Raw genomic sequence first — 25797 nt, forward strand, 5'->3', positions numbered from 1 at the left:
CTTAAAGGGAATTAAAACCAACAAAGGGGGCGGGTTTTCATCAAGGAGAGACACACACAGCTATCACACTGAAGCCTGGCCAGTCATGAAACTGGCTTTCAAAGCCTATGTGATGCGCAGCGTGCTGTGCTCTTCTAATCTAATTGCAAACAGCCTAATCAGCAAACAGCACCAGCGAGCTCTTGAACGTCCAAATACAAATTCTACCACCATTCTGCACTTGCTCAGCCTATAGTTGAACTGCTCCTTACTACTGTCCAGGCTTCATGAGCCATGGGAGCAAGGAGTAGGCTGGGGAGATGCGACCACACAGCACTGCTGGCTGGGAAAGCAGCCTGAGGCAGAAGCTGGCATGATATTCCAAGCAGGACTGAATCTCCATTAGACGAAACTTAAAGAAGAGAATGATCTGGAGTCATTCCCATTTTTGTCCAGGTGCCCCCGATCGACCTCACCGAGGTCAGCCAAGAGCACCCACAAGATGACGATTGTTAACAGTCGTATTGCACTGCCTGCCAAGGCAAGGCAAGGCAAAGCAAGGAGATGCTGCTGTGTAGCACTACAGTACCGCGTCTGTCAACAGCACCCAGGAGACATTCGGTGACAGTGAGCTGAGCAGTCTCCATAGTTGCCGTGGTATGCCGTCTGCACGGGTAACCCAGGAAAAAAGGTGAGAAACAATTGTTTGCCATTGCTTTCACAGAGGGATGGAGGGAAGGAGGGAGTGGGGACCTGATGACATGTACTCAGAACCACACGCAGCAATGTTTTTGTCCCATCAGGCATTGGGAGCTCAACTCAGAATTCCAATGGGCGGCGGAGACTGCAGTAACTGTGGGATAGCTACCCACAGTGCAACGCTCTGAAAGTCAAAGCTAGCCTCGGTACTATGGATGCATTTCTCCAACTTAATGCACTTAGTGGGACACATACAATTGACTGTATCAAGTCGATTTCTAAAAAATCAACTTCTATAAAATCAACCTAATTTCGTAGTGTAGACATACCCTGAGTTACAAAAGAATATCTCTTCCTCCTTTTCCTTCCTCCAGACCGAAGCTGGTTGTCACAAGGACAACTGCCCATACCATGAAATATAGATGTGCTGGGCAAAGGAACTCAGAGCTCACTGCAGGCAGGTCTGGGAAAGAGAGGGTCAGTTTCATTTAGTTACTAACTGCTTCCGTGGTCAGACATTTCCATCCAAGGATCTCAAAGCACTGTAGAAGCCTGAAGACATTATGCCTCACAGCCTCCTGAGGCAAGGTAGCTCAATAGTATTAAGCCCATGTTACAGAGAGAGAAATGGAGGCATCCCGTAGGAAAGGGACTTGCTCACATGGCAAATAAGTATCAGCATCACAAATACAAACCCAGGAGTTCTGACTCCCAGTTATCTGCTCTGGCCACCAGACCATGCACCTTCTTTCATTCATGATGTGGATTTTCACCAGGCCACTGGATTTGAATGTATCTGGATCACCTCACCTAATGTTTGCTCCATTATCACATACGGACTAGGGATGGACTGTCATTGGTTCAGGTCAAATAAACAACATCCAATGAGCTGGAATCTGACCCATGTATGATGCTCAAACCAGACTACTTAAAGTTCACTTACAAGTACCTTTCCACCAGGGTCCAAGCAGGATTTTTGAGTCTAAAGAGACTTGAAAGCAAAAGCCCCAGGGGACCACCCAGCTGAGTGCTGCTGCCAGCCAGTCAGCCTCCTGCTGCACTTGCCCGGGCAGCCCCATTTGACAGAAGGATGAAAGAGTCAGGACTTGGAGGGAAATGAGTTAGTCTTAGGGGGCAGGAAAAGGACTGAGAAGAAAGGTCTGTCCAGTGAGGATGGGTTAAAGTCTGTCTGGAGCTTATGTGTGTGTGTGTGTTTGCTGAGGAAGAGTCTTGCATGAAGGAGGAATCTGAACTAGAAGAGGCCAGGTGAAAAAGCCTATCTGGAGTGGCTAGAAAAATTAGTTGATTCAGGCTGGTTAGACTGGATGCTCTGGAAAGATTGCAATAGCCCAAGTGAAAGGCCATTCATACAGCAGTTCCTGCCCAGTTGGAAGCAGGAGATACCAAAAATCATAATAAATGCCTGACTGCAGACCAAATATCCAGGCTTCTAGATGCTTCTACGGACCTCTGGAATTGTCTGAGATCATAAGGACGAAGGGGTACGGGTAAAGAGTAGGACAGAGCCTTGAAAATTAGAGCGTCTGGCATTCCAAGTACTTAGAAAACTGGGATGTGCCAGGAACTCTGCATTCTGTCAGGGGAGAAGAGATGTATAAGAGTCAGGGAAAAGCAAACCCCCCCCCCCCTTTGTCTTAGGCCCTAGGCCTTTGAGCAAAAATAATTTAGAGCTTTAGCTTAGCTTGTTTTTCTGTACAAAGGGCATGTTGAAGCAGAAAGATGTGGTCAGGGCCCAAAAAAGAGGAACTGGAATTGGATAAAGGGGAACCAGGAGATCTGTTAAGTTACGACAGCTGAGCCTGCTATCGGGACTACAGAAAGGTGTTAGAACGATCAAACCTCTGACTTGACTGGCAAAGACAATAACAGGAACAGCCATAGATGGAAAATTGGGGCTCTGTCATAGATGAAAAATTAATTGGTCAGCTTGCTTGTTATGAACATTATATTCCAAATAAGGCAAATAACATGTGTAACCAGCGTGCTACGTTTTGCGGTTTTAACCTTTATAAGCATGGTAAAATTTGTAAAAAGCAGAGCAGCTTGCCTCTTGCGTGGGGTCATGCTGTCTCTCCCTGCATATATGCTTGTATCAAAATAAAGGAGCCTCAGGCTGTCTGATCTAAAATCAACTGTGGGGTCTATTTTCCACAACAATTTGGGGGCTCGTCCGGGATCCACAGACGACTTTCTCAGACCGGAGGACCGCGGGCAGTCTCCCACCAAACCCTGGGCCCAACTGAAAGGTAAGAGACCTTTTAAATCTCTGCTGCTGGGTTGTTGGTGGAGGACTGGTCCATAGGCTCAAGCTCTGGGTGAGTTATAAGCTGGATCTGAACCTTTATTGTTCTCAGACATGCTTGACACCCTTTGGGTTGGTAGGAAAAATTTGGATACAAATCGGGGTAGAAGTTTTGGGCCAAATCAGGAACAGGTTTTGTAAGTATTAGGCAAAGGTAAAAGCGCTAGGTGGGCGCTAGAAGTAATGTGTTAGAAATGGAAGTAGACCTGGGTCGCGCCTGGGTCTCCCTCGGAATGCACTCTTTGGGTCCGGAGGGAAATCCTGATCCTCCATGTGAGGTTCGGGAGTCCTGGTCTGCCAGGTTGGTCCGGGACCACAGCCAGGATGGCTGGTTTCGCCCCATTGGCTGTGTTGGGAATGTGCCTGTATGTGTGTGTGAAGGCCGTGCGGCCGGCGTGAGTGACAGCTGTGGAAAGACGCCCCGAGCCTCCTGATTGGGAGTGTCTCGAAAGCAAGCCTCACAGCTGTGCTTGGAGTGATTGACTGGAGGGTCACGCACATGGGACGAGGTCTCCTCTGCATAACAGGACCGGCGAGGAACCTGCCCATGACGAGGTGTTAATGTATGCGACCCTGTCCTTTACCCTTCTACCTTTGAGTCCTGGACTGACCCTGTGACCGAGTCCCTGTCCCTGATTATCCATTTGGAGCTTTGAATCCCTCCCCTGCTCAGAGAGGAGGGGAGTCCCAGGAATCTGCCCACCATTCCGGAGGTGTGGGAGCAGCCTACCCCCTTCTCTTGAAGATGGGCCAGTGCTCTTTGCCAGAAGGGGGTGTGCGGGGACCGCACCTTTATGTCCAACCCTCGTGGTGTAACTGCTAAAAATAATTCAGTGTATGAGTAAGGGCTGCAGGGTCCCTTTCTTTTGTCCATCCCCCCGGAGCCATAAGTTCCCTCTCCTGCTCGGAGAGAGGGGGAGCCCCGGGAAAGTGCCCGCCGACTCGGAAGCAGCAGGAGCACCATTGGCTTGGAGGCTGGTGTCCTGGGCTGAAGAAAGGTGAGCGGGGACCATGGGCCTTTCCCTAGGCCCACCCCCCATCAACCTCTTTCCCTGCAGATCTGCTGTGGAGTCGGGACCTGTCCCTTTCCCCTGCCAAGGGCAGGCTAAAGAGGCCATTGATGGTAGAATCGTGGCAATCCGAGTAAGCATTCGTTGTGTGACAGGCTTGAGTGAAAGTGAGCTGAGGTGAGAATGGGGGCCAGAGGGTCGAAAGACATTCCGGTCCCACCTAAAGGCATGCCTGCTGCATATGTGTATTCGAATTATGGCCAGTCGACATGTAGATACTTGCAGAAATGGAATTGGTATACTAGGGATGATCCGAAACTGCAGTTTCCCCTGGAAGGAAGCTTCGACCTTGACAAAGTTGTGCACCTATGGGGTGTACTCCTTGTCAACGCCGTGCCCCAGGGACAGTTTGATGCATACTTTGATTGGTATGCGGAGACAGGAAAACGGCGCCAGGAGTCTCACATGAGGAGTTTTAAGGACTCCCAGGAGAAGCTTAAGCACAAACTTAAGGAAACACAGGAGAAATTGATTCTTGCCCAAAGCCTTTCGGGCCAGACTGTTGGTAATAGAGAGGAGGAAAATGCCAGCTTCATTGGTCCTTTGAGGCAATTGCCAGGAGGCCAAGGAAACTTAGAAACTGTGCATGCTCCTTGGTCACCGGGAGACTTGTATAATTTGATTAATAAATTCCCTAAAATTAGGAAAGACCCAGTTAAATTCCAGAATCAATTGTGTATGGTTGTTCGGTGTTATAATCCATCATGGGCAGACATGAATTAGCTCCTATAAGCTATGTTGCCCAAAAGGACACTAATCCGCCTCTATGGGAAGGCCAAGTGGCCTGCCACCGACATGGACCTCATTCAAGACAGATTGGTCCAACTTAGGGAAAATTTGATAAGAGAAGTTCTCTCTGTGTGCCCTAAGAAAGCAAATTGGACAAAAATTAATGCTTCCAAAAAAAATAAAGGTGAAAACCCTGCTGATTATATGGAGCGCCTTAAACAAGTATTTGAAAGGCACTCAGGAATAGAGAATGCGGAAGAAACCGCGAAACAAGCAGTAGTGGCTGCTTTTGTACAAAGTCTCCTCCCAAAAGTAAGTGAGCAATTAAGAATTGGAATAGTGGATTGGGAAGGAAAAGATTTGGAGAGGATTTTGGCAGCTGCTCAGCATTTTTACCGACAACAGGAGAAGAAAAAGGATGAGACGGAAACCAAATTAAAGGCCCTTCAAATCCAAACTATGAAGGGGACATGTAGAAACTATCCCAAGCGGGGGGGAGGAAGGGGTTGGGGTAATTCGGGCCCTGAGCAGCAACCCTCACCCACCCCGCGACCTGGGTCCTGCCACTACTGTGGGCAAGAGGGTCACTGGAAATATGAGTGCCCCTCCCGGCCCCGTTGTGCTGGTAGATATGCACTGGACTCCATGCAACAGCAACCCCAGAATTACTGGAAAAAAAAAAAAAAGAACCCTCAGTTACTAGGGTTATTAGGAAAGCTAGAAGACAAGTAACATTATCGCCCCACTTTTGCCTGTTGACCAGACAGGCCTCACTATCTTTTCTGTTATTAATAGAATTCCCACATCCTGTCTAATAGATACAGGAGCTTCCTAATCTACCCTTTGTGCACAGGAATTCCCAGCCCTCCACCTTTCCGTGAAAATTGTAAATGCTGTAGGGGTGGGCAACGTTCTTGTGCCCCACTCCACCTCTTCACTCCCGACCGTTTCTGTTGGTCCTCTGTCTAACTATTATGCTCTCCTCCTCAGTTCTTGTTTACTTGATGATCTTTTGGGAAAAGATTTGCTGTGTAAATTAAATTGTATGATCTGCTGTACCCCAAATGGTGTGTATCTGGATGTGCCTGATCCCGCTCACAATGAGGTCCTGGCAGTTTTTTCAGAGGGACACTTTAAAGGAGAAGACCGACCCCAGCCCTTCCTTGTTGCAACAGGAACGGCTGGTTAAGGTCTCTCCCTCCCTGTGGGCACTGTGAGCCGATCATGCCGACCAGGTTGGGCACATTGGATCTGCCCAACTGGCTGAAATTTGCCTGAACCCAGCAAGACCACTTCCCAAAAATGCAGTGAAACCCTCTCTCAAACTACACCGAGGAAGGAATTTTACTGTGCTGTTCATGTATCAAGGAGGACTATGCCAGACTGGGGAAGACGCTCAAAGAAATCGAGGCTCAGGTGATCTTCAGTGGGATTCTGCCGGTTCCTAGAGCAGGGCGACGAAGGAGTGACAAGATTATGGCGATCAACAGATGGCTCAGGCATTGGTGTTATAAGGAGGGCTTTGGGATGTATGGTCATTGGGAAGCGTTTACGGATAGACGACTGTTCGCTCAGGATGGACTTCACCTAAGTAAGGAGGGAAATAGAATTCTAGGATGGAGGCTCGCCGACCTCATCAAGAGGGCTTTAAACTAGGAAGTTGGGGGAGATGGTTGGGAGATGTTCAGGAGATCTCCACACCGGAATATAACCTGGAGAGGGAAGTAAACAAAGTGAGAGGGGATACCCTTGCGGGCCAAAGAATTGATCCAAGGAGGAATAGTGGAGTAGAAACCAGAGTAACAGGTGATGCTGGTGGTAGAAGGTCTGTGCACGATGGGGGAAAGAATGTCACTGACGCCAAACGCCAAAAATTAAAATGTCTGTACACTAATGCGAGGAGCCTAGGTAACAAGATGGAGGAACTGGAGCTACTGGTGCAGGAAATGAAACCAGATATTATAGGGATAACCAAAACCTGGTGGAATAGTACTCATGACTGAAGTACAGGTATTGAAGGCTATGTGCTGTTTAGAAAAGACAGGAAGAAAGGCAAAGGTGGTGGAGTAGCCTTGTATATCAATGATGAGATCAACTGTAATGAAATAAGAAGCGATGGAATGGATAAGACAGAGTCTGTCTGGGCAAAAATCACACTGGGTAAAAAAGCAACTAGAGCTTCCCCTGAGATAGTGCTTGGGGTGTGCTATAGACCACCAGGATCTGATTGGGATATGGATAGAGACCTCTTTAATGTCTTTAATGAAGTAAACACAAAGGGGAAATGTGTGATTATGGGAGACTTCAACTTCCCGGATATAGACTGGAGGACGAGTGCTTGCAAGAATAATAGGGGTCAGATTTTTCTGGATGTGATAGCGGATGGATTTCTTCATCAAGTAGTTGAAGTACCTACGAGAGAGGATGCCATTTTAGATTTGGTTTTGGTGAGCAGTGAGGACCTCGTAGAAGAAATGGTGGTAGGGGATAACCTTGGTTCGAGTGATCATGAGCTCATTCAGTTCAAACTAGATGGAAGGATACACACATGTAGATCTGGGATTAGGGTTTTTGACTTCTCGAAGGCTAATTTTAAAGAGTTAAGGAAATTAGTTTGAGAAGTGGATTGGACAGAGGAACTTGTGGATTTAAATGTGGAGGAGGCCTGGAATTACTTTAAGTCGCAGCTGCGGAAATTGTCGGAAGCCTGCATCCCAAGAAAGGGGAAAAAAACCATGGGCAGGAGTTGTAGGCCAAGCTGGATGAGCAAGCAACTCAGAGAGGGGATTAGAAAAAAGCAGAAAGCTTACAGGGAGTGGAAGAAAGGCAGGATTAGCAAGGGAAGCTACCTTGGTGAGGTCAGAACATGTAGGGATAAAGTGAGGAAGGCTAAAAGCCGCATTGAACTGGACCTTGCAAAGGGAATCAAAACCAATAGTAAAAGGTTCTACAGCCACATAAATAAGAAGAAAACAAAGAAAGAAGAAGTGGGGCCGCTATAAACTGAGGATGGAATGGAGGTTAAGGACAACCTAGGCATGGCCCAATATCTAAATAAGTACTTTGCCTCCGTTTTTAATAAGACTAGTGAGGAGTTTCGCGATGATGGAGGGATGATAAACGGGAATGTGGATATGGAAGTGGATATTACCGCAACTGAGGTAGAGGCCAAACTTGAACAGCTTAATGGGACAAAATTGGAGGGCTTGGACAATCTCCATCCGAGGATATTAAAGGAACTGGCGCGTGAAATTGCGAGCCCGTTAGCGAGAATTTTTAAGCAATCGATAAACTCGGGGGTTGTGCCGTACGACTGGAGGATTGCTAACGTAGTTCCTATTTTTAAGAAAGGGAATAAAAGTGATCCGGGTAATTATAGGCCTGTTAGCTTGACGTCTGTAGTATGTAAGGTCTTGGAAAAAATTTTAAGGGAGAAAGTAGTTAAGGACATAGAGGTCAATGGTAATTGGGACGAATTGCAACATGGATTTACTAAAGGTAGATCGTGCCTAACCAATCTGATCTCCTTCTTTGAGAAGGTGATGGATTACTTAGATAAAGGAAATGCGGTAGATATAATTTACCTAGATTTCAGTAAGGCGTTTGACACGGTTCCACATGGGGAACTGTTGGTTAAATTGGAAAAGATGGGGATGAATATGAAAGTTGTAAGGTGGATAAGGAACTGGTTAAAGGGGAGACTCCAGCGGGTCGTATTGAAGGGTGAACTGTCAGGCTGGAAGGAGGTCACTAGTGGAGTCCCTCAAGGATCGGTTTTGGGACCGATCTTATTTAACCTTTTTATTACTGACCTTGGCACAAAGAGCGGGAATGTGCTAATAAAGTTTGCAGATGACACAAAGCTGGGGGGTATTGCTAACATGGAGAAGGACAGGGATACTATTCAGGAAGATCTGGACCACCTTGTAAACTGGAGTAATAGTAATAGGATGAAATACAATAGTGAAAAGTGCAAGGTCATGCACTTAGGGATTAATAATAAGAATTTTAGATATACGTTGGGGACGCATCAGTTGGAAGCGACAGAGGAGGAGAAGGACCTTGGGGTATTGGTTGATAACAGGATGACTATGAGCCGCCAATGTGATACGGCTGTTAAAAAAGCAAATGCGATTTTAGGATGCATCAGGCGAGGTATTTCCAGCAAAGATAAGGAGGTGTTAGTACCGTTATATAAGGCGCTGGTGAGACCCCATCTGGAATATTGTGTGCAGTTCTGGTGTCCCATGTTCAAGAAGGATGAATTCAAACTGGAACAGGTCCAGAGACGGGCTACTAGGATGATCCGAGGAATGGAAAACCTGCCTTATGAAAGGAGACTCAAAAGAGCTTGGCTTGTTTAGCCTGGCCAAAAGAAGGCTGTGGGGGGATATGCTTGCTCTATATAAATATATCAGGGGGGTTAACGCTAGGGAGGGAGAGGAATTATTTAAGTTTAGTACTAATGTAGGCACGAGGACGAATGGGTGCAAACTGGATATAAGGAAGTTTAGACTTGAAATTAGACGAAGGTTTCTAACCATTAGGGGAGTGAAATTCTGGAACAGCCTTCCGAGGGAAGTAGTGGGGGCAAAAGACTTATCTGGCTTTAAGACTAAGCTTGATAAGTATATGGAGGGGATGTTATGATAGGATAGTTTAATTTGGGCAATTGATCTTGGATTATCACCAGATAAGTCTGCTCAATGGTCTGCGGGGAGATGTTGGATGGGATGGGAACTGAGTTACTGCAGAGAATTCCTTCTTGGGTGCTGGCTGGTGAGTCTTGCCCACATGCTCAGGGTTTAGCTGATCGCCATATTTGGGGTCAGGAAGGAATTTTCCTCCAGGGCGGATTGGCAGGGGCCCTGGAGGTTTTTCGCCTTCCCCTGCAGCATGGGGCATGGGTCGCTTGCTGGTGGATTCTCTGCAGCTTGAGGTCTTCAAACCAATTTTGAGGATTTCCATAACTCAGTCCTGGGTTAGGGGTTGTTATAAAAGTGGATGGGTAGGGTTCTGTGGCCTGCCTTGTGCAGGAGGTCAGACTAGATGATCATATTGGTCTCTTCTGATTTATGAGTCTATAAATATGCAGAATGTTGTTGTTCTCCCTATCTTTCTCATTGTCTGTAGCCCTGCAACTGTCCTTTCTTACAATGCACCAGTGCTGAGGGGTTGTTACTGCTTCAGGGGAAAATTATATTAAGTCCGGACATAGAGAAAACATTAATTATTAAACAAGATGCATCTAGATGTAATGTGTGTATATAAATAGGTGTGCATAAATAGATAAAAGGGAGGTTAGTCAAAAAGCCCACCCTCCTTGTTAAATTGGTAGTGAAATAATGCTTGTGCCCATGGAAAGAAATAATACAGCAAGAAAAAGGATTGGGCCCAAACAAACGGGCAACCGCAGTTTGAGGAAGTTAAAAGAAAAAAAAAGTTAAAAGTTAACTCTGTAGTTATTGGAGAAAATTAAGTAATAAAACTAAGTACAAATGTTAAAAGAAGGTGTTATGAAAAGAAAAATCTTGGTTTCTTTTGAGAATGTCTGTGAATAATCAGCAAAAGGTTATTTAAGTAAAATCATTTAACTATGAAAAAGTTAGTCAAATTTGCTAAGGAACACTCCTGGTGTGTACAATCTTTGTTTTATAATAAATTGGTGTTGTTTTGGGTCGTAAAACCAAAAAAACAAAAAACAAAAAACAACACTCTTGCCAGAACACAAAACTAAACAAGAAAACAATTCAAAGTTGTGGCTGCAACAGGGCAGTCAAAGCCAGAAGAATGGTAAAAGATTTAAATCTGTTTTGGTAACAAATAGCAGATAGAAGCTGTAGTGAGTACCCCGCACTAATCCTTCAGGTGGCTCTGTGTAATCAACGGTCATGTTGCGAAAGGGAAGCCAAAATGGATTGTGTTTTCCATTTCAAATCAACAAGTATTCAAAGGCAGAAGTTAAAAAGGTAGAAGCCATTAAAACTTGACCTGCCTATAAAACAAATACAGGAAAATATGGGGAGTAATTTGAGTAATTCCTCAGTTTTGCCTGCAATCAGTAAGAATATTTGTAAAGAAAGAAATATTTTAAGCAGATTGATTTTATTCAAATGTTTAAATGTTGTAATTGCAAGACTTAACCTTAGATAAGGTCACAGACCTCATCCCTTGGACATCGGAGGCTAATGAGGCTTTCACTCAGGTTAAGCATGTTCTGGCCCGAGCACCGGCACTGGGCCTCCCTGATTACAAGAAGCCCTTTACTCTCTATTGTCATGAAAAGGAGGGGATGGCCCAAGTGGTCCTTACACAAACCCACGGAAATAAGCAGAGATCCATTGCATATTTTAGCTCCTCTTTGGACCCTGTAGCTGCTGGCTTCTCTCCTTGTCTTAGGTCTGTGGCTGCTGCGGGGGCCCTCGTGGAATCTTCCGCTACCCTTGTGCTGGGTAGCCCCTTGATTGTTGTGGTTCCCCATGCTGTCACTGCTCTCCTCACTAAGGGTAAAACTCAACAGTAACTAACTCCAGGCTCACTAAATACGAGATGCTTCTTTTGAATGCATCTAATGTTACCTTAACTAGGTGTCCTGTGCTTAACCCGGCCTCTCTGTTGCCCACAGGGCGGGGATGGTGAACCTCATGACTGTCTAACAGTAACTGCTGAGCTCTCTTCTCCCAGGCTTGATTTGGACACTCCGCTTCAGATTTCTGAGTTATTTTATGTGAATGGCTTATGTCTTAGGAAAACCCTCGGGCCAGCTTGTAGCTGGCTATGCAGTTTGTGCCCCCCATGGCCCGGTGGAAGCCTACTGTCTTCCAAAGGCCAGCTCTGCCCAGGTGGCGGAACTAGTCGCCCTTACCAGGGCCTGCTCCATAGCTGAGGGCAAGTCTGTTACCATCTATACGGATTCCAGATATGCCTTCGGGGTGGTGCATGATTATGGGCAGCTCTGGAAACATAGAGGATTTCTTACCTCTGGAGGAGCACCCATTAGTCATGGCCCTTATGTTAATGCCCTTTTATTTGCCCTTCAGCTTCCGTCTGCAATTGCTGTTGTTAAATGTTCTGCCCATCAAAAGCCCTGTGATGATGTTACGTGCGGAAATGCCCTGGCAGACGCTGCTGCCAGGAAAGCTGCCCTTTCCGGGTCTCCGGCTCCCTCTGAAATTTTTTCTCTTTGTATGCTGCAAACTCTTTCTCCAGCTGCGTCCCCTCGTGACCTGGTGCTTATGCAGGACTCAGCGTCTGAGGGGGAGAAAGACAGTTGGAAGCAGAACAGGTGCTCTCTAAACCCTGAGGATGCCTTGTGATGCGCTCTAGATGGTCACCTGGTTGCGCCCCAGGCTTTGCTCCCCTACCTTGCTTGCGTGGCCCATGGTTTGGCCCACGTGAGCAAGGGAGGGATGATTGCATCAGTGGTACGGCATTAGTATGCCCCAAAGTTTTTGGTCATGGCTCAGCAATATTATAATTCTTGCCCTATTTGTCTGGCACACAACAGTGGAAAGCCAGTCCAGACTGGACAGGCATCTCACCCCACTCCATGGGGACCCTTTGTAAATATTCAGATTGACTTTATAAACATGCCAAAATGCTGCTCTTATGAGTATGTGTCAGTTTTAGTAATGTATTTCCTTGAAAAAAGGCCAATGCCAAAACTGTTGTAAAACTTGGCATTCCTGTGAGTAGCAACAGTGACTGCGAACTTAATTTTACTGGACGAATTATAACAAGTTATGTGCAGCTTCACAGATCCAGTATGGCCAAATGCCCTTTGAGGGCCACTCCCAATTGAAAAACCGTACTCAGCCCTCATAAAATTTTTACCAGGGCACCCAATGCAACTACCGACAGTGCCCTGCTGGCGTTGGCTCAGACGGGCATTCATTTAATAAATAACACAATGCTTAATTATTTCCAGGCACTAATGAAATGTGTTAGGTTTTTTATATACAGTTTTTTATATACCAAAAAACCCCTCTGCCGCTCGCTGAAACCAGAAGACTGGGTCTACATGGAGGTCCACCAGCGAGGAACTGCCCTGGTCTCATGCTGAAAGACCCTTATCAAATCCTGTTAATTACCAACACCGCTGTGAAGCGCCAAGAATTGACTACCTGCCTATGTTTCCCACTGTAATGGCTCTCTGACTGATGATGAGCTATCTTTCCTTCTGGCGTTGTTGTTCAGCAGGAGTGAAGGACAAGGAAAAGGAGCTGGTAACCTCTCCTTTGTCTGCTGACAGACCCACTGAGCCTTTGAGTTTTGCTAAGAAAACAACCTCTCCACCTGAGGACATAATAAAGCCTCCAAGCAAGCAAGGTGATTGTGCTAGTAACCTCTCCCTTGCTGCCTCACTGCTGGACAGCTAAGTGAATTAAGACTACGAAATCTCGAAGAATAGCTTGCGGAAGCTAGCCAAGACTACCTGAAAATGAAACTTTTAATGTTCCTTAACCTCTCCTCCTTAATGAACTTAGGGTGGGGATGGGAAAGTAATATTTTTCTAAATCTTAGCCAATCAGTAGCCTCACTAGTACACAACCAAACATATACCCACAGGACTTGCTTGGCCACGGGAATATTGTCCTGCCTAGAGGCTATTCCAGTAACCAACAACATAACCTGTACCCTGTTACAGTATTCCCCCTCATACGACGAACCTAGAGGCCTCCCGAAAAAGTTATCTAAGTGTATAACCAGCAAGTGTAGTATGGTTCTTCTAGGAAAAGAAACCCAGGGGAGTTTAGATGGACCATAATTAATGCCACGCTGGGAACTATCAAATTTACCCTGCCCTTATCCCACTTCCAGATCACTACGGTAAAAAAATAGCACAACAGGTCTCCTGCCATTGACTGGGGGTGGGGTGTGTGTGAGAGAGACAGTCCCTCTCTGGATGGGACTAGTTCAGTGACTGCACTTTTTCAGCACAGGGAGCAAGCTCAGTACCATAAAACCCCAGGAAAATTGCAGAGGATCCTGAGAAGTAGACTTCAATAACTCAGGCATAGGTTAGGGGTGGTTATAGAACTGGATGGGTAGGGTTCTGTGGCCTGCTTTGTGCAGGGGGTCAGACTAGATGATCCCATTGGAACCCTTCTGACCCTAGAATCTATGAATCTATGAAAGATTAAAAGGGCTAAGTACGTCTAGCTCGGTTAAATGATGACTAAGATGGAACATGATAACAGTCTGCAAATATCTGAAGGGTGTAAACACTGAGGAGGGAGAAGAAGCTAAGAGTAAATGAAATGAAATTGGACCATGGAAAATTTCAAGCTGGATATAGGAAAACATTTTTTAATGCTGAAATCTTGTAATCTAGTAGAGCATAGAATAGATTCCCAAAGGAAGTAGGGGAAGCCTCATGGCTTGAGTTATTCTAAGGGAGACTGGATAAAGCACCAGGGGAAATGTATGTGCATAGTGATGATCTCACAAAACATATTGATTTGCTATTCTTGTCCTGGGCAACTGCATGCAGTTGCCAGTATAATTTAGTCCAAAATACGAACTGATTCCCACTCACCTCAGGCTTAACAGCAGCCTCCTCATCCCCTGCTATTCCAGCCCTGGGCTCCCCAGGCAGCTCTTCCATTGCCCCTCAGTCCTGCCCTTAATCCCCCTGCAATTCCAGCCCTGGGCTCCCCACACAGCTCTGCCAATGCCCCTCAGTCCTGCCCTGCAGCTCCCTGCTATTGCAGTGCTGGGCTCCCTACACAGCTCTGCCATTGCCCCTCAGTCCTGCCCTTCATTCCCCTGCTATTCCAGCCCTGGGCTCCCCACACAGCTCTGCCAATGCCCCTCAGTCCTGCCCTGCAGCCCCCTGTTATTGCAGTGCTGGGCTCCCCACACAGCTCTGCCATTGCCCCTCAGTCCTGCCCTTCATTCCCCTGCTATTCCAGCCCTGGGCTCCCCACACAGCCCTGCCAATGCCCCTCAGTCCTGCCCTGCAGCCCCCTGCTATTGCAGGGCTGGGCTCCTTGCACAGTCCTCCTAATGCCCCTCAGTCCTGCCCTTCTTGCAGTCGTACTTCAACTAGCAGTGTGATATGGCCACAGTTCCTCTTGGGCCTGATGTTTGAGACCTCACTATATTCATTTAATGTGTAATTTTAAATGTCAAGGTAAGTCTCTAGACTGAACAGGTGGGACAAAGTCATTGCCTCATCCACCATATCTCCCACAGCAATCTCCTGGTAATCATTGTACCTCCCAATTCCCCTTAAGCTTGCCCACCACTGCTCAGAGAACTCCCTGCTGCGAGTGGGGGACTCAGAGTGGGAGACTGCTCTAGGGTCACACACAACCTGCTTGTTCCACTCCCTGCAGCACTTAGAACTCCCTTGGGAAAGCGTCTTATTTCGGATGTAGAGAGAGAATTATCCAAAACTCAGCTGTGCAGCAGTGTTCATGTATAGATGATTCTTTGTGGGCATGCATCAGACAGTGTGTGTGCATGAGAGTCGGTGTGTGTGTATGTGGCAGAGAGCGAGAGAGAGAGAGAGAGACTCTGTGAGTGGGAGGGTTGGAGGCTGTGTGGATGCACATATATGCACAAGAGGTTATGTGCATGCATGTGTGTCTGTGCAAGGTATGTGTGTGAGGCTGTGAGTATCCACCTATATATTTATGCTGGGGGGATGTGCACATGGAATATATGTGTGTGAGATATGTGTGTGCAAGGCATGTTTGTGCATGAATGAATCTTCTTGTGAAGCTGTGTGTGCATGTGCATATGTTTGTACGTTTGAGATCTATGTATATAATGCTATGTGTCTGAGTGTGTACATGTGTTCAGTGAGTGTGCAAACATCTGTGTGGCTGCATGTGTATGGATGTTGAAGGAGAATGTGTGAGACCATGTACACATATATATGTGGGTGTGTGTATGTGTATGTGCATGCACACATGTGACTTCATACTGTTTTTTGCATGAAGGTGTGTTTATGCACGTGCACTCAGGTAGAGGACATTGAGGGAAAAACATGTGTGTTTGACTACTTGAGTTATGTGTCTGCTTATAACTCCATGCAGTGTCTGGGAACCAGGGCATGCGTGTAGGGTATGTGGTGTCATTGTCTGTGGTGTCTATGACCCTGCGTGCTTGTTTGTGTGTGAGAGAGGGTGGGCATGGGGGTAGCATGTGGCTTTGTGTGTGTTTAAGTAGCTCTGCTTGTGCATGAGGTTGTGTGTGTTAGTGCACCTGTGTTTGTATGGATATGCTTTGATGATGGAACATGCATATATTATATAGCATCTGGGCATGTGTGTGTGTGTATGTGTTTATCCATCTGTCTCTCATTCTGTGTTTATTATAGCTGGGCAATCTTTAGAAGAAAACAATTTATGTATCACAAATTTAGACCACATTTCTGTTTGCAGACACCTTCCAATTTTTCCATATTGGTTGGTTCTTCCAAATTATTCAGCAAATAGTTCTTGTGAATATATTTCAGTCTAGGGGCCACTCGTAACTCTTCGCTGTGGCTGCTATTGCTGATGAAAGTTTGTTATTTTTGTCCATGTGATTGGTCACCTAAGCCACATGATCTGGCATCTTGTTCCCCGATTGGATGGCTGACATCTTTCTATCCAGGAGGGAAATCAAAGCATTCTCAAGATGGGAAGCTATGCATGAATATTCACCAGATTGTCACTTTCTGCTACCAACAAAAATCACTCTTCCAAATATTTATAAAAACAACTAGAAAGAAACTGTGACTGGTTTGGTCACAGAGACTCCCTTGGGACTGTCACCTGACGTGCTGGAATTAACTCTGAGCCCATTTTCCCTGCCAGTTTGAGACTCCAGAACCCTGCCTTGTTGAGCCAGACACACTAGCCTGCTGCAACACAGACCCAGGTCTGGTCCACTCCCCCAAAGCTGCAGACTTTAACCAAAAACTGCTCAGCTGGTCACCTATCTCCAGCACCCAGACACCCAGTTCCCAATGGGATCCAAACCCCAAATAAATCCATTTTACTCTGTATAAAGCTTATACAGGGTAAACTCATAAATTGTCCACCCTCTATAACACTGATCGAGAGATATGCACAGCTGTTTGCTCCCCCAGGTATTAATCACTTACTCTAGGTTAATTAATAAACAAAAGTGATTTTATTAAGTATAAGAAGTAGGATTCAAGTGGTTTCAAATAACAACAGACAGAACAAAGCAAGTTACCACGCAAAATAAAATAAAACACGTAAATCTAAGCCTAATACATTAAGAAATTGTTTACAGGTAAATCTCACCCCCAGAGATGTTCCAATAAGCTTCTTTCACAGACTAGATGCCTTCCTAGTCTGGGCCCAATCCTTTCGCTGGTACAGACCTTGTTAGTTCCAGCTCAGGTGGTAACTAGGGGATTTCTCATGATTGTCAGCCCCCTTTGCTCTGTTCTATCTCCTTTTATAGCTTTGGCCCAAGGCACGAACCCTTTGTCTCTCTGGGTCCCCACCCCTCCTTCTAAACGGAAAAGCAGTAGATTTAAGATGGATTTCAGCATCATGTGATATGGTCACATGTCCTGAGAGACCTCATTCTTCCAGGGCTGGCCTGCATGTACCCAGGGAGGTTTTCAAGTAAACAGAGCCATTTATAACCAATTGTCCTAGTCAATGGGAGCCATCAAACTTCCAAACCACCATTAATGGCCCACACTTTGCATAATTACAGTAGGACTTCAGAGTTATACTTCATTTTTCTGGCTTCAGATACAAGAATGATACATACATACAAATAGGATGAACACACTCAGTAGATTATAAGCTTTGTAATGATACCTTACAAGAGACCGTTTGCATAAAGCATATTCCAGTTACATCATATTTACACTCATAAGCATATTTCCATAAAATATATGGAGTGCAACGTCACAGAGGCCAGAAAAAACATCCAAACAAACCAGCAGCATTTTATTCAAACAAATGTTTGCAAATACTTTCCAGCTGTGCACTCTCTCACTCAGTCTTTCACTCTCTCACTCTTTCTGTCTATAATCACTGGGCTAAATTCACTGTCATTGTAAAGCCCCTTTGCTGCCAGTTAAACCTAAGCAAAGTGGCTGCAAAGCAGATATATGGGCCTCCCCAGGGAATACAAGTGGAGGAGGCCTTTCTGTCATGTATAGAGCTAGCATAATCAGCTCCTCATTTGCCCCCACTGGAGTCTCTGGTGCACGGGGCATGCCAGGGGCAGGTCATGAGCATGGCCAGAGGAGGGAAGTTGGCATGGCCAGAACACATCTATGCCCTGGCTAGCTCCTGTTGCCACTATATGCATCATGGCTACAGCAGCTAGGGGGCAAATCAGAGCAGGGTTAGGCGTTGAATAAACCTTAATCTGTACGAGGACTCAAACCAGCCCCCAGAAGCTCCAGGATCAGGGAGGGGAGGTGGTGAAAACTGTTTCTTTTTGGTCCCTGTGCTGGAATCAGCACTAGTGTAGGGATAAATCATGGCATCGGTGTGTGTGTCTCTGTCTATACATCTATATGTGTTCTTTCTCTTTTTCTCTCTCTCCAGATCTCTCTAAATATTATCACGGTGGAGTATCAGTGCCATGCTATTGTGGTAGACTAAATTTCTCTGATCACACTGTACGTGTGTTATGGGGGCAGTTTTCTTTTCCCCACCCCACTTTTCCCATCTTCACTAAGTATTCAGTGTCCCCTGAAGGGGGGAGTGACACTGGACAGTACTATTCAGCACTCCTGAATGTAAGTGCCACCACAGAAGCCTGGTGGAAGGGCCAATTCCAGCTCTGCAGGCTAAGGAGCAAGGGGAGGGAGAGGTTTGGAAGGGCACTCTGATAGGGCTGCATGCTCTGCATCACCTCCAGCAGGACTCCCCAGAACCATTTCAGCCTCATCCACCCATGTCACCCCACGGAGATCTATGTTGCCCCAATGTCCCTATTGCCCAGCCCTACCTGCGGATGGTTGAGGGAGTTCTCCAGGTAGTGCAGGTCATCCCCTGTCCCCCTGGCCTCGCGCCCTGCCTCCGACGGGATCCCGTAACTGGTGCACTTCTCAAAGTGGACATAGACGTATTGGGGAGCACCACCCCACAGGGTTGAGTCCAATCTGGGCTCCTCCATCTTATGTTCAGAACTCTCCATGACACTGCTCTCCCCCACCCCCAAACACACACTCTCAGCTGTGACGATAGTGCTGGTCTAGGCCCAACCCTGAACCACCTAGCCAGCTGGCCCAGAGTATGGTCTCTGCCTGTTTTGCACTCCTACTCCTTCTCTCTCTCTCTTTCCTCCTCACCCTCCTCCTTGTGTCTCTCTTACTTTCTCCTCTTCCTGCCCAAAGGCATCTGGGGCAGTGATTGCAGAGTTTAACTATATTTATAGCAACCTTCCTCTGTCACATGACCCCCCAGTGCCACATCTGATCTGAGCGAGAGGCATTAACTCTGCCAGGATTGAGTATCAGGTGTGTGGGAGAGGGAATCCTGAAGGAGAGGGACGGGGGGAGAAGAAGGCACTGAGGGAGAAAGAGAGCTACACAGTGAGAAAAAGACCCAGAGGTACAGAGAGAGACAGAAGGAGGAAGTGTGAGAAGGAAGGAGTGCCAATGGCTCCCCTGTCCCTGCTCATCTCTCCTGTAGTGAGTGAGCCACATTTACAGTATCCTGTTAGTAGGTTGTCTCTCTCCATTTCTCCAGCTTCCAAGAAAGCCCGGGACACCAAAATGAAAAGGTAAAGGGGACCATGAGTCCCAGTGTGGAATCACGCAGATAGGACAAACTGGGAATGTGCACAAAGCCCCATAAGTGTTCAAGGCCCAGCACATGGAAGAGGGGTCCTGGAACACCTCCTGAAGGTACTTATAACTAATCTTTAACCACATCCTTGCTGACTGCTCCGAGGATTAACTCTGTGTAAGAATGTAACTGATGAGTTTTGTGGATGCTCAGCCTTGGCTCCCTTCAGAAATGTATTTGTCCTGGTGCTAAGGTACCCATGGATGGGAGCAGCTAGGACCTTCACCCCCTCTCTCTGCCTCCCATTTCACAGTTCTGCTTGCAGTCAGGCTGGGGAACTGGGCCTCTGGGCTTGCCAGCCAGTGATAAGAATAGGAAACATGTTCCTCCACATGGCCTAGTGGCAGGTCTTCACGCTGTTATTGGCCTGTCAATGACTTTATGACTTTTAATGAGCTATTAATTAATGAGGCGAGGAACTCAGGAATATTTCTTTGGCAGGAATTGCATGCAGGGAAAGAGGAAATCACATGCCTATTATCAGCCCCTTCCTTCCTCCTGTGGAAGCTAAAGAGGGTCAACCTCTCTGAATGGCCCCAGTCCCTTGTGTGTATCTCCTGGGGTTTGATCGCTCTCTCCATGATAAAGGGGCTGCCCCAGTCCCCACACAATCCCCCCAAGAACAGGGACTACTCAGCTTTTCACTCTGGGGACCACTTTTCGGGGAAGACAGCCCGTTCATGGGCTCAGCACAACAGTTCCGCAGTGCTTATGGTCTCCAAATGTTCCATTCCACACCCCAGCTTGAGACCCCCCCACTTCTGCAGCTTTCCAACCCTTCCCTCTCTCATTCTGTTCTATTCAGAGCTGCCCAAAATCCTCTGGTGAAGATCCCCTAGAAGAGATTCCCGCTCTGCATCTCTCAGCCCCTCTCTCCCTATGTGACTCTTATAGATGGTGACCCGGCTCGGAACTACCCAGACTCCTGTGTGCATCTCCTATCTGTGTCTCTTGCCATTAACCTCTCACCTCTGCTGTGAATCAACCCAGTTCATCCACCATGTATTCCCTGAAGTGGTTTCCCTCTGTCTCTCACCCTCCCTCCATCTCTCTTACTGCCCTCAGCCCCCCAGTTTTCCTTGCTAACGGGTTTCATCATTGCTTGGCATATCACTCCCCTTCCCTCAGGACACCGCAGCATTGTACTGGTGCTGCTTGGCAAGTGACCCATGTGACCCCACCCCAGGACCAGTAAATATTTCTCATTTTGGGTAAGTGTGCAAAGCAGGGGACAGTGCAAGAAGCCTTCACTATCGGCACAAACACTATCGGCTCCTCATTACTGCTCCAGAATCTACCCAAGATAGCTGACTGTGCTGGAGGGTATATGCCGTAGAACTGAGCAAATAATGGACTTTGGAGTTCAGGGGCTAAACTAAAAAATCTGGGGAAAAATGCAGTTTGATTTGAACTGAAATCATTTTTTTCAATGTTTTCCATCAAATTGAAAAACTAGGAAAAAATTGGTTTTGAATAAACCAAAACATTTCAGTTCATTTGACATTATTTTTTTCTTCAGATTTTCATTATGATTGGGCCATTTTGGGTTCTTCACCCTCTTTTGTGTTTTTTTTTAATTGGCCAAATTTGAAAACAAAATGCCATTTTGAAATGAAAAAATCAACATGAAATGTCTCAAAATGGTTGAAAAGAAACATTTTGAATTTTTGGAAAAGATCAGGGGTTTTGTCCAGTTTGATCCAATTCATGAAATGTTTCAGAGCCCCCCCCCCCCCCTCCAAAAAATGCATTTTTGGCAAAATTTCTACTCTCTGAAAAAATGTCACTTTGTTCTAATATGCCTCAACCCCTCACAGGCATGGCCCCTCTGCATGCCTGGCAGCAGTGGGAGAGAAGCTCTGGATTCCCCCAAAGTGCTCATGGCACTCCCCTCGGGTTGCAAACCCCCATCTCAGCACGGTCTTGTACTCTATTTTCATTTAAAACAGCATGAAACAGAAAGGAAGAGAAATGGAGGGAACACTCACGTGAGATGGGAATTTCCTTCTGTCAGCCATCTCTCTCTCTCCTTCCCTCACCAGCTCTCTCTCTCGCCCCACGTTCTTGCCTGATTCCCAGTCTCTCACTCCAGTCCAACACTCCCTTCTTCTGTCTCTCAGGATGCTGCAGTCACCTGTTTAGACCTGCTGTAATATAGTTCCTAATCTCCCACCCACTCACCCACCCAAACCCTCCCTACCTGCCACCTTTATGATGAAAACAGTGAGACTTCCCCTCCCAGGTTCTCACTCAAGGGGAGTGAGAGAAGGGGGCAATATCTGGACTGACCTTGGGTGCTAGCACCTCTCTCACGACCCTGTCCTGGAGGAGATTTATTACCTCAAATCCCAGTGCTATCAATCACCAGGGCAGGACTAATATTACCCACTGTGCCTTGCCCATACAGATTCTGAGCCTTCTGTTCAAACCAGGTATTAGAAGAATAACAACCTCATACATTTCTCTAGCACTTTCATTCTAAAAGACCCTAGAACACTTTACAATCTCTGTGTATAAAAATCTCAGGACCGCCGATCAGAACGCAGCCACTTCCCAGATGAAACATGGCAGCTGTTTAGTGGGTCATTCAGCAGTACTACACAACAGCTTAGAGCGAAGTGTGAAGAAGAATCCTATATTGAGTTAAAACTTCAGGGAGATGAGGAAAGATTTTGAGGAGGCAGAGTTACTATTATGCAAAACAACTTGTACAGAGTGCCAGCAAGGTAGACAGAGCTTTACACACAGAGAGAACAAGGAACGTTCCTTGCTCCATTCAGATCCTAAAACAGGCAACATAAAGACAAGATATGTGAAGAAAGAGATTATCAGGAGACATGGGCATCTCTAGGTATTTTGCCGCCCCAAGTACAGCAGGCAGGCTGCCTTCTGTGGCTTGCCTGCAGGAGGTCCCTGGTCCCACGGATTTGGCGGCAGCCTGCAGGAGGTCCGTCGAAGCCAAGGGACCAGCAGACCCTCAGCAGGCATGCCACCGAAGGCAACCTGCCTGCCTCCCTCGTGGCGACTGGCAGAGTACCCCCCGTAGCTTGCCGCCCCAGGCACGCGCTTGGCGTGCTGGTGCCTGGAGCCGCCCCTGTCAAGTGATTATCAGTGAGAGGTAAGGAAGAGGTGGGATTTGAAGGAGAGAGAGAGACTGGTAGACAACAAAGGGGAGATGTCATAAACAGATAAGTAAGAGTTAATAGAACAAAACTGCTTCATATCTCTTTTGCCTGGAAAGGGTTAACAAGAACAGTGAGCCTGGCTGTCACCTGACCCGAGGACCAATCAGGGGACAGGATACTTTCAAATCTTGAGGGAGGGAAGTTTCTGTGTGTGCTGTTAGATTTTGGTTGTTGTTCACTCTGGGGGCTCAGAGGGAGCAGACGTGCAACCAGGTTTCTCTCCAATCTCTCCGATACAGGCTCTTATAGATCCAGAATAGTGAGTACTAGATAGATAAGGCGAGTTAGGCTTATGTTTGTTTTCTTTATTTGCAAATGTGTATTTGGCTGAAAGGAGTTCAAATTGGCATTTTGCTGAAAAGATTTTAATTTGTACTTGAATACTTAGGCTGGAAGGGTGTTCCCAGTGTCTATAGCTGAAAGACCCTGTACCTATTCCATTTTAAATTTACAAAGATAATTTTTACTGTTTTTCCTTCTTTAATTAAAAGCTTTTCTTGTTTAAGAACCTGATTGTTTTTTATTCTGGTGAGATCCCAGGGGACTGGGTCTGGATTCACCAGGGAATTGGTGGGGAGAAAGGAGGGAAGGGGGAGAGAGAGGCTAATTTCTCTCTGTGCCAGGATTACTGTCTCTCTCAGGGAGAATCTGGGATGGGGAGAGAGAAGGAGGAGGGAAGGTGCATTTTCCTCTCTGTTTTGTGATTCAAGGAGTTTGAATCACAGTGATCTTCCAGGGTAACCCAGGGAGGGGAAGCCTGGGAGAGGCAACGGTGAGGGAAAGGGTTTACTTTCCTTGTGTTAAGATCCAGAGGGTCTGGGTCTTGGGGGTCCCCGGGCAAGGTTTTGTGGGGACCAGAGTGTACCAGGCACTGGAATTCCTGGTTGGTGGCAGCACTACAGGTTCTAAGCTGGTAATTAAGCTTAGAGGAATTCATGCTGGTACCCCATCTTTTTGGACGCTAAGGTTCAGAGTGGGGAATTATACCATGACAGGAGACTATCCCACAATTACAGGCAACATGACAGAAGGCACAATGCTGAGAGTAGGCAGAGTTAAATAAGGAGAGAGGACTGGAAGAAGTGGAGGAAGCAAGAGGAAGAATATGAAGAAATTAAAGTGGACTGTACTACAGGAAGAAAGATAGATATAAACACAGAAAGCAAGAGAGATGTAGGCGATAGACACTGGTGGATGTAAGATTATGTAGGGTCTTGTAGGTGAGGATGAGGTGCTTGAATTTGATGCATTATGAGACAGGAAGTCAAGGAAGGGTTCAAGGAGGTGGGTGATGAGATCAGAGCTTTGGATCAGACAATGTTAGTACCGCTTTGGACCGAGTCGAGCAGAGGAAGTGAGAAGAGAGTTACCGTAATGAAAGAAAGGCATGTTCAGAGTATAGACAAGGGTTTCAGCAGGGCATAGCAAGGAAAGGCTGTGAGATATTACATACATATGAAATGGTATTAAAGAGGGATGACTGGACATAGTGAGAGAGACTGGGGGTGGAGAGATGAAGGATGAGTCAAAGATGAAGCTGAAAAGACAGTGGAGTTATCAGAGATGAGAGACAAGGCAGGAGGTGGAAAGATAAGGCATTTTGTTATGGAGAGCCTGGGATGGCAGCAAGGTGTCCAGGAGGAAAGGTCGGAGAGGACATCAGACTGAACAGATCAAAAGAGAGGATACTGGAGCAGAGATGGTAGCTATGTAGCTAGATAAGCACTATGGGAGAAGATGGGGTCAGCAGGAGAGAGGATGTTAAGGGAGGAAAAAAGAGGATCTGAGGACTGAAACCAAAAGTGATGAAAGGATGAGAAGAAACATCCAAAAAGGTACCACCACTCCAGCTGCTACATGCTCCATTGGGAGCTGCAGCGGCGGTGCCTCTGGATGGGGCAGTGTGCAGAGCTGCCTGGCCACACCTCTGCGTAAGAGCTGGAAAAGGAACATGCCACTGCTTCTAGGAGCTGCTTAAGGTAAGCGCTGCTCAGAGCCTGCACTCCCTGAGCCTCTCCCCATGCCCCAACCCCCTGCCCCAGCCCTGATCCCTCTCCCCCTCTCCAAACCCCTCAATCCCAGCCTGGAGCATCCTTCTTCACCCCAAACCGCTCATCCCCAGCCCCACCCCAGAGCCGGCACCCCTAGCTAGAACCTGCATCCCTTCCCACACCCCTGCCACAGCCTTGATCCTCCCCTCACCCTCTGAACCCCTCAGTCCCAGCCCAGAGCACCCTCCTACACTCCAAACTCCTCATCCCCAGCCCCATTCCACAGCCCGCACCGCTTCCACACCCCAGCCCCAATTTTGTGACCGTTTATGGCCTGCCATACAGTTTCTATTCCCTGATGTGGCTCTCAGGCCAAAAAGTTTGCCCACCCCTGCTCTATCTCTCACTCGTTCTTCCATGCATTTAGGGCTAGTGTAAACTACACAAGCTTTGCAGATACAGCTGTAGACACAGCATATGTCAACACATAGTCACACCAGCTCCCTGAAGGATGGTAGGCATGCTAGCAGAAGCACTTTGTTAACATAACTGCATCTACACTGAGGTTTTTTGCAGTCACAGTTATGTTGGGTAGGGGATGTGGTTTTTTCATACCCTTATTAGAGAGACAAGGTAAGCTCTGTCACAGAATCATAGAATCATAGAAGATGAGGGTTGGAAGAGATCTCAGGAGATTATCTAGTCCAATCCCCTGCTCAAAGCAGGACCAACACCAATTAAATCATCCCAGCCAGGGCTCTGTCAAGACGGACCTTAAAAACCTTTGTAAGCAGAGTCAGGATAAGCTCTACCCTGACATCTGGTGGAAAGAATTTCAGAGAGTGTATTTGCATAGGCACGCCTACCCTAGCCCAGACTGCCGAGCTGTGGGACTGCTTGGTGACAAATGACTCACCCTCAGTTGGGTGGTACTTGCTAAACAAGGGACATGGGTTCCAAAACCCAGTGAATTGAAAGAGGCTGGGGACAGGTATCTGTGCCTGGTGGTGCAGTTGCTTTGTGGTGCTAGAAGCA

General features: G+C 46.9%; 1 protein-coding gene across 4 annotated transcripts in view; it reads right to left on the minus strand.

Moving 5' to 3' along the window:
* The window catches only part of CLCN1 (chloride voltage-gated channel 1), a 150293-nt gene that overhangs the window by 64342 nt on the left and 60154 nt on the right, over positions 1 to 25797 (minus strand). For 3 of the 4 annotated variants that reach the window (XM_050943367.1, XM_050943349.1, XM_050943341.1), the window contains exon 1: positions 18745 to 18942. The exons of the other annotated variant lie outside the window; for it this stretch is intronic. In XM_050943367.1, coding sequence (XP_050799324.1) covers positions 18745 to 18933 — 189 coding nt within the window. In that variant the 5' untranslated portion in view covers positions 18934 to 18942. Of the gene's footprint in view, positions 1 to 18744; positions 18943 to 25797 lie in introns of those variants that run through there. 4 annotated transcript variants of the gene reach the window in all.

This window comes from Gopherus flavomarginatus, chromosome 1 (assembly GCF_025201925.1).
Source record: "Gopherus flavomarginatus isolate rGopFla2 chromosome 1, rGopFla2.mat.asm, whole genome shotgun sequence".
NCBI classification, from domain to species: domain Eukaryota; kingdom Metazoa; phylum Chordata; order Testudines; family Testudinidae; genus Gopherus; species Gopherus flavomarginatus.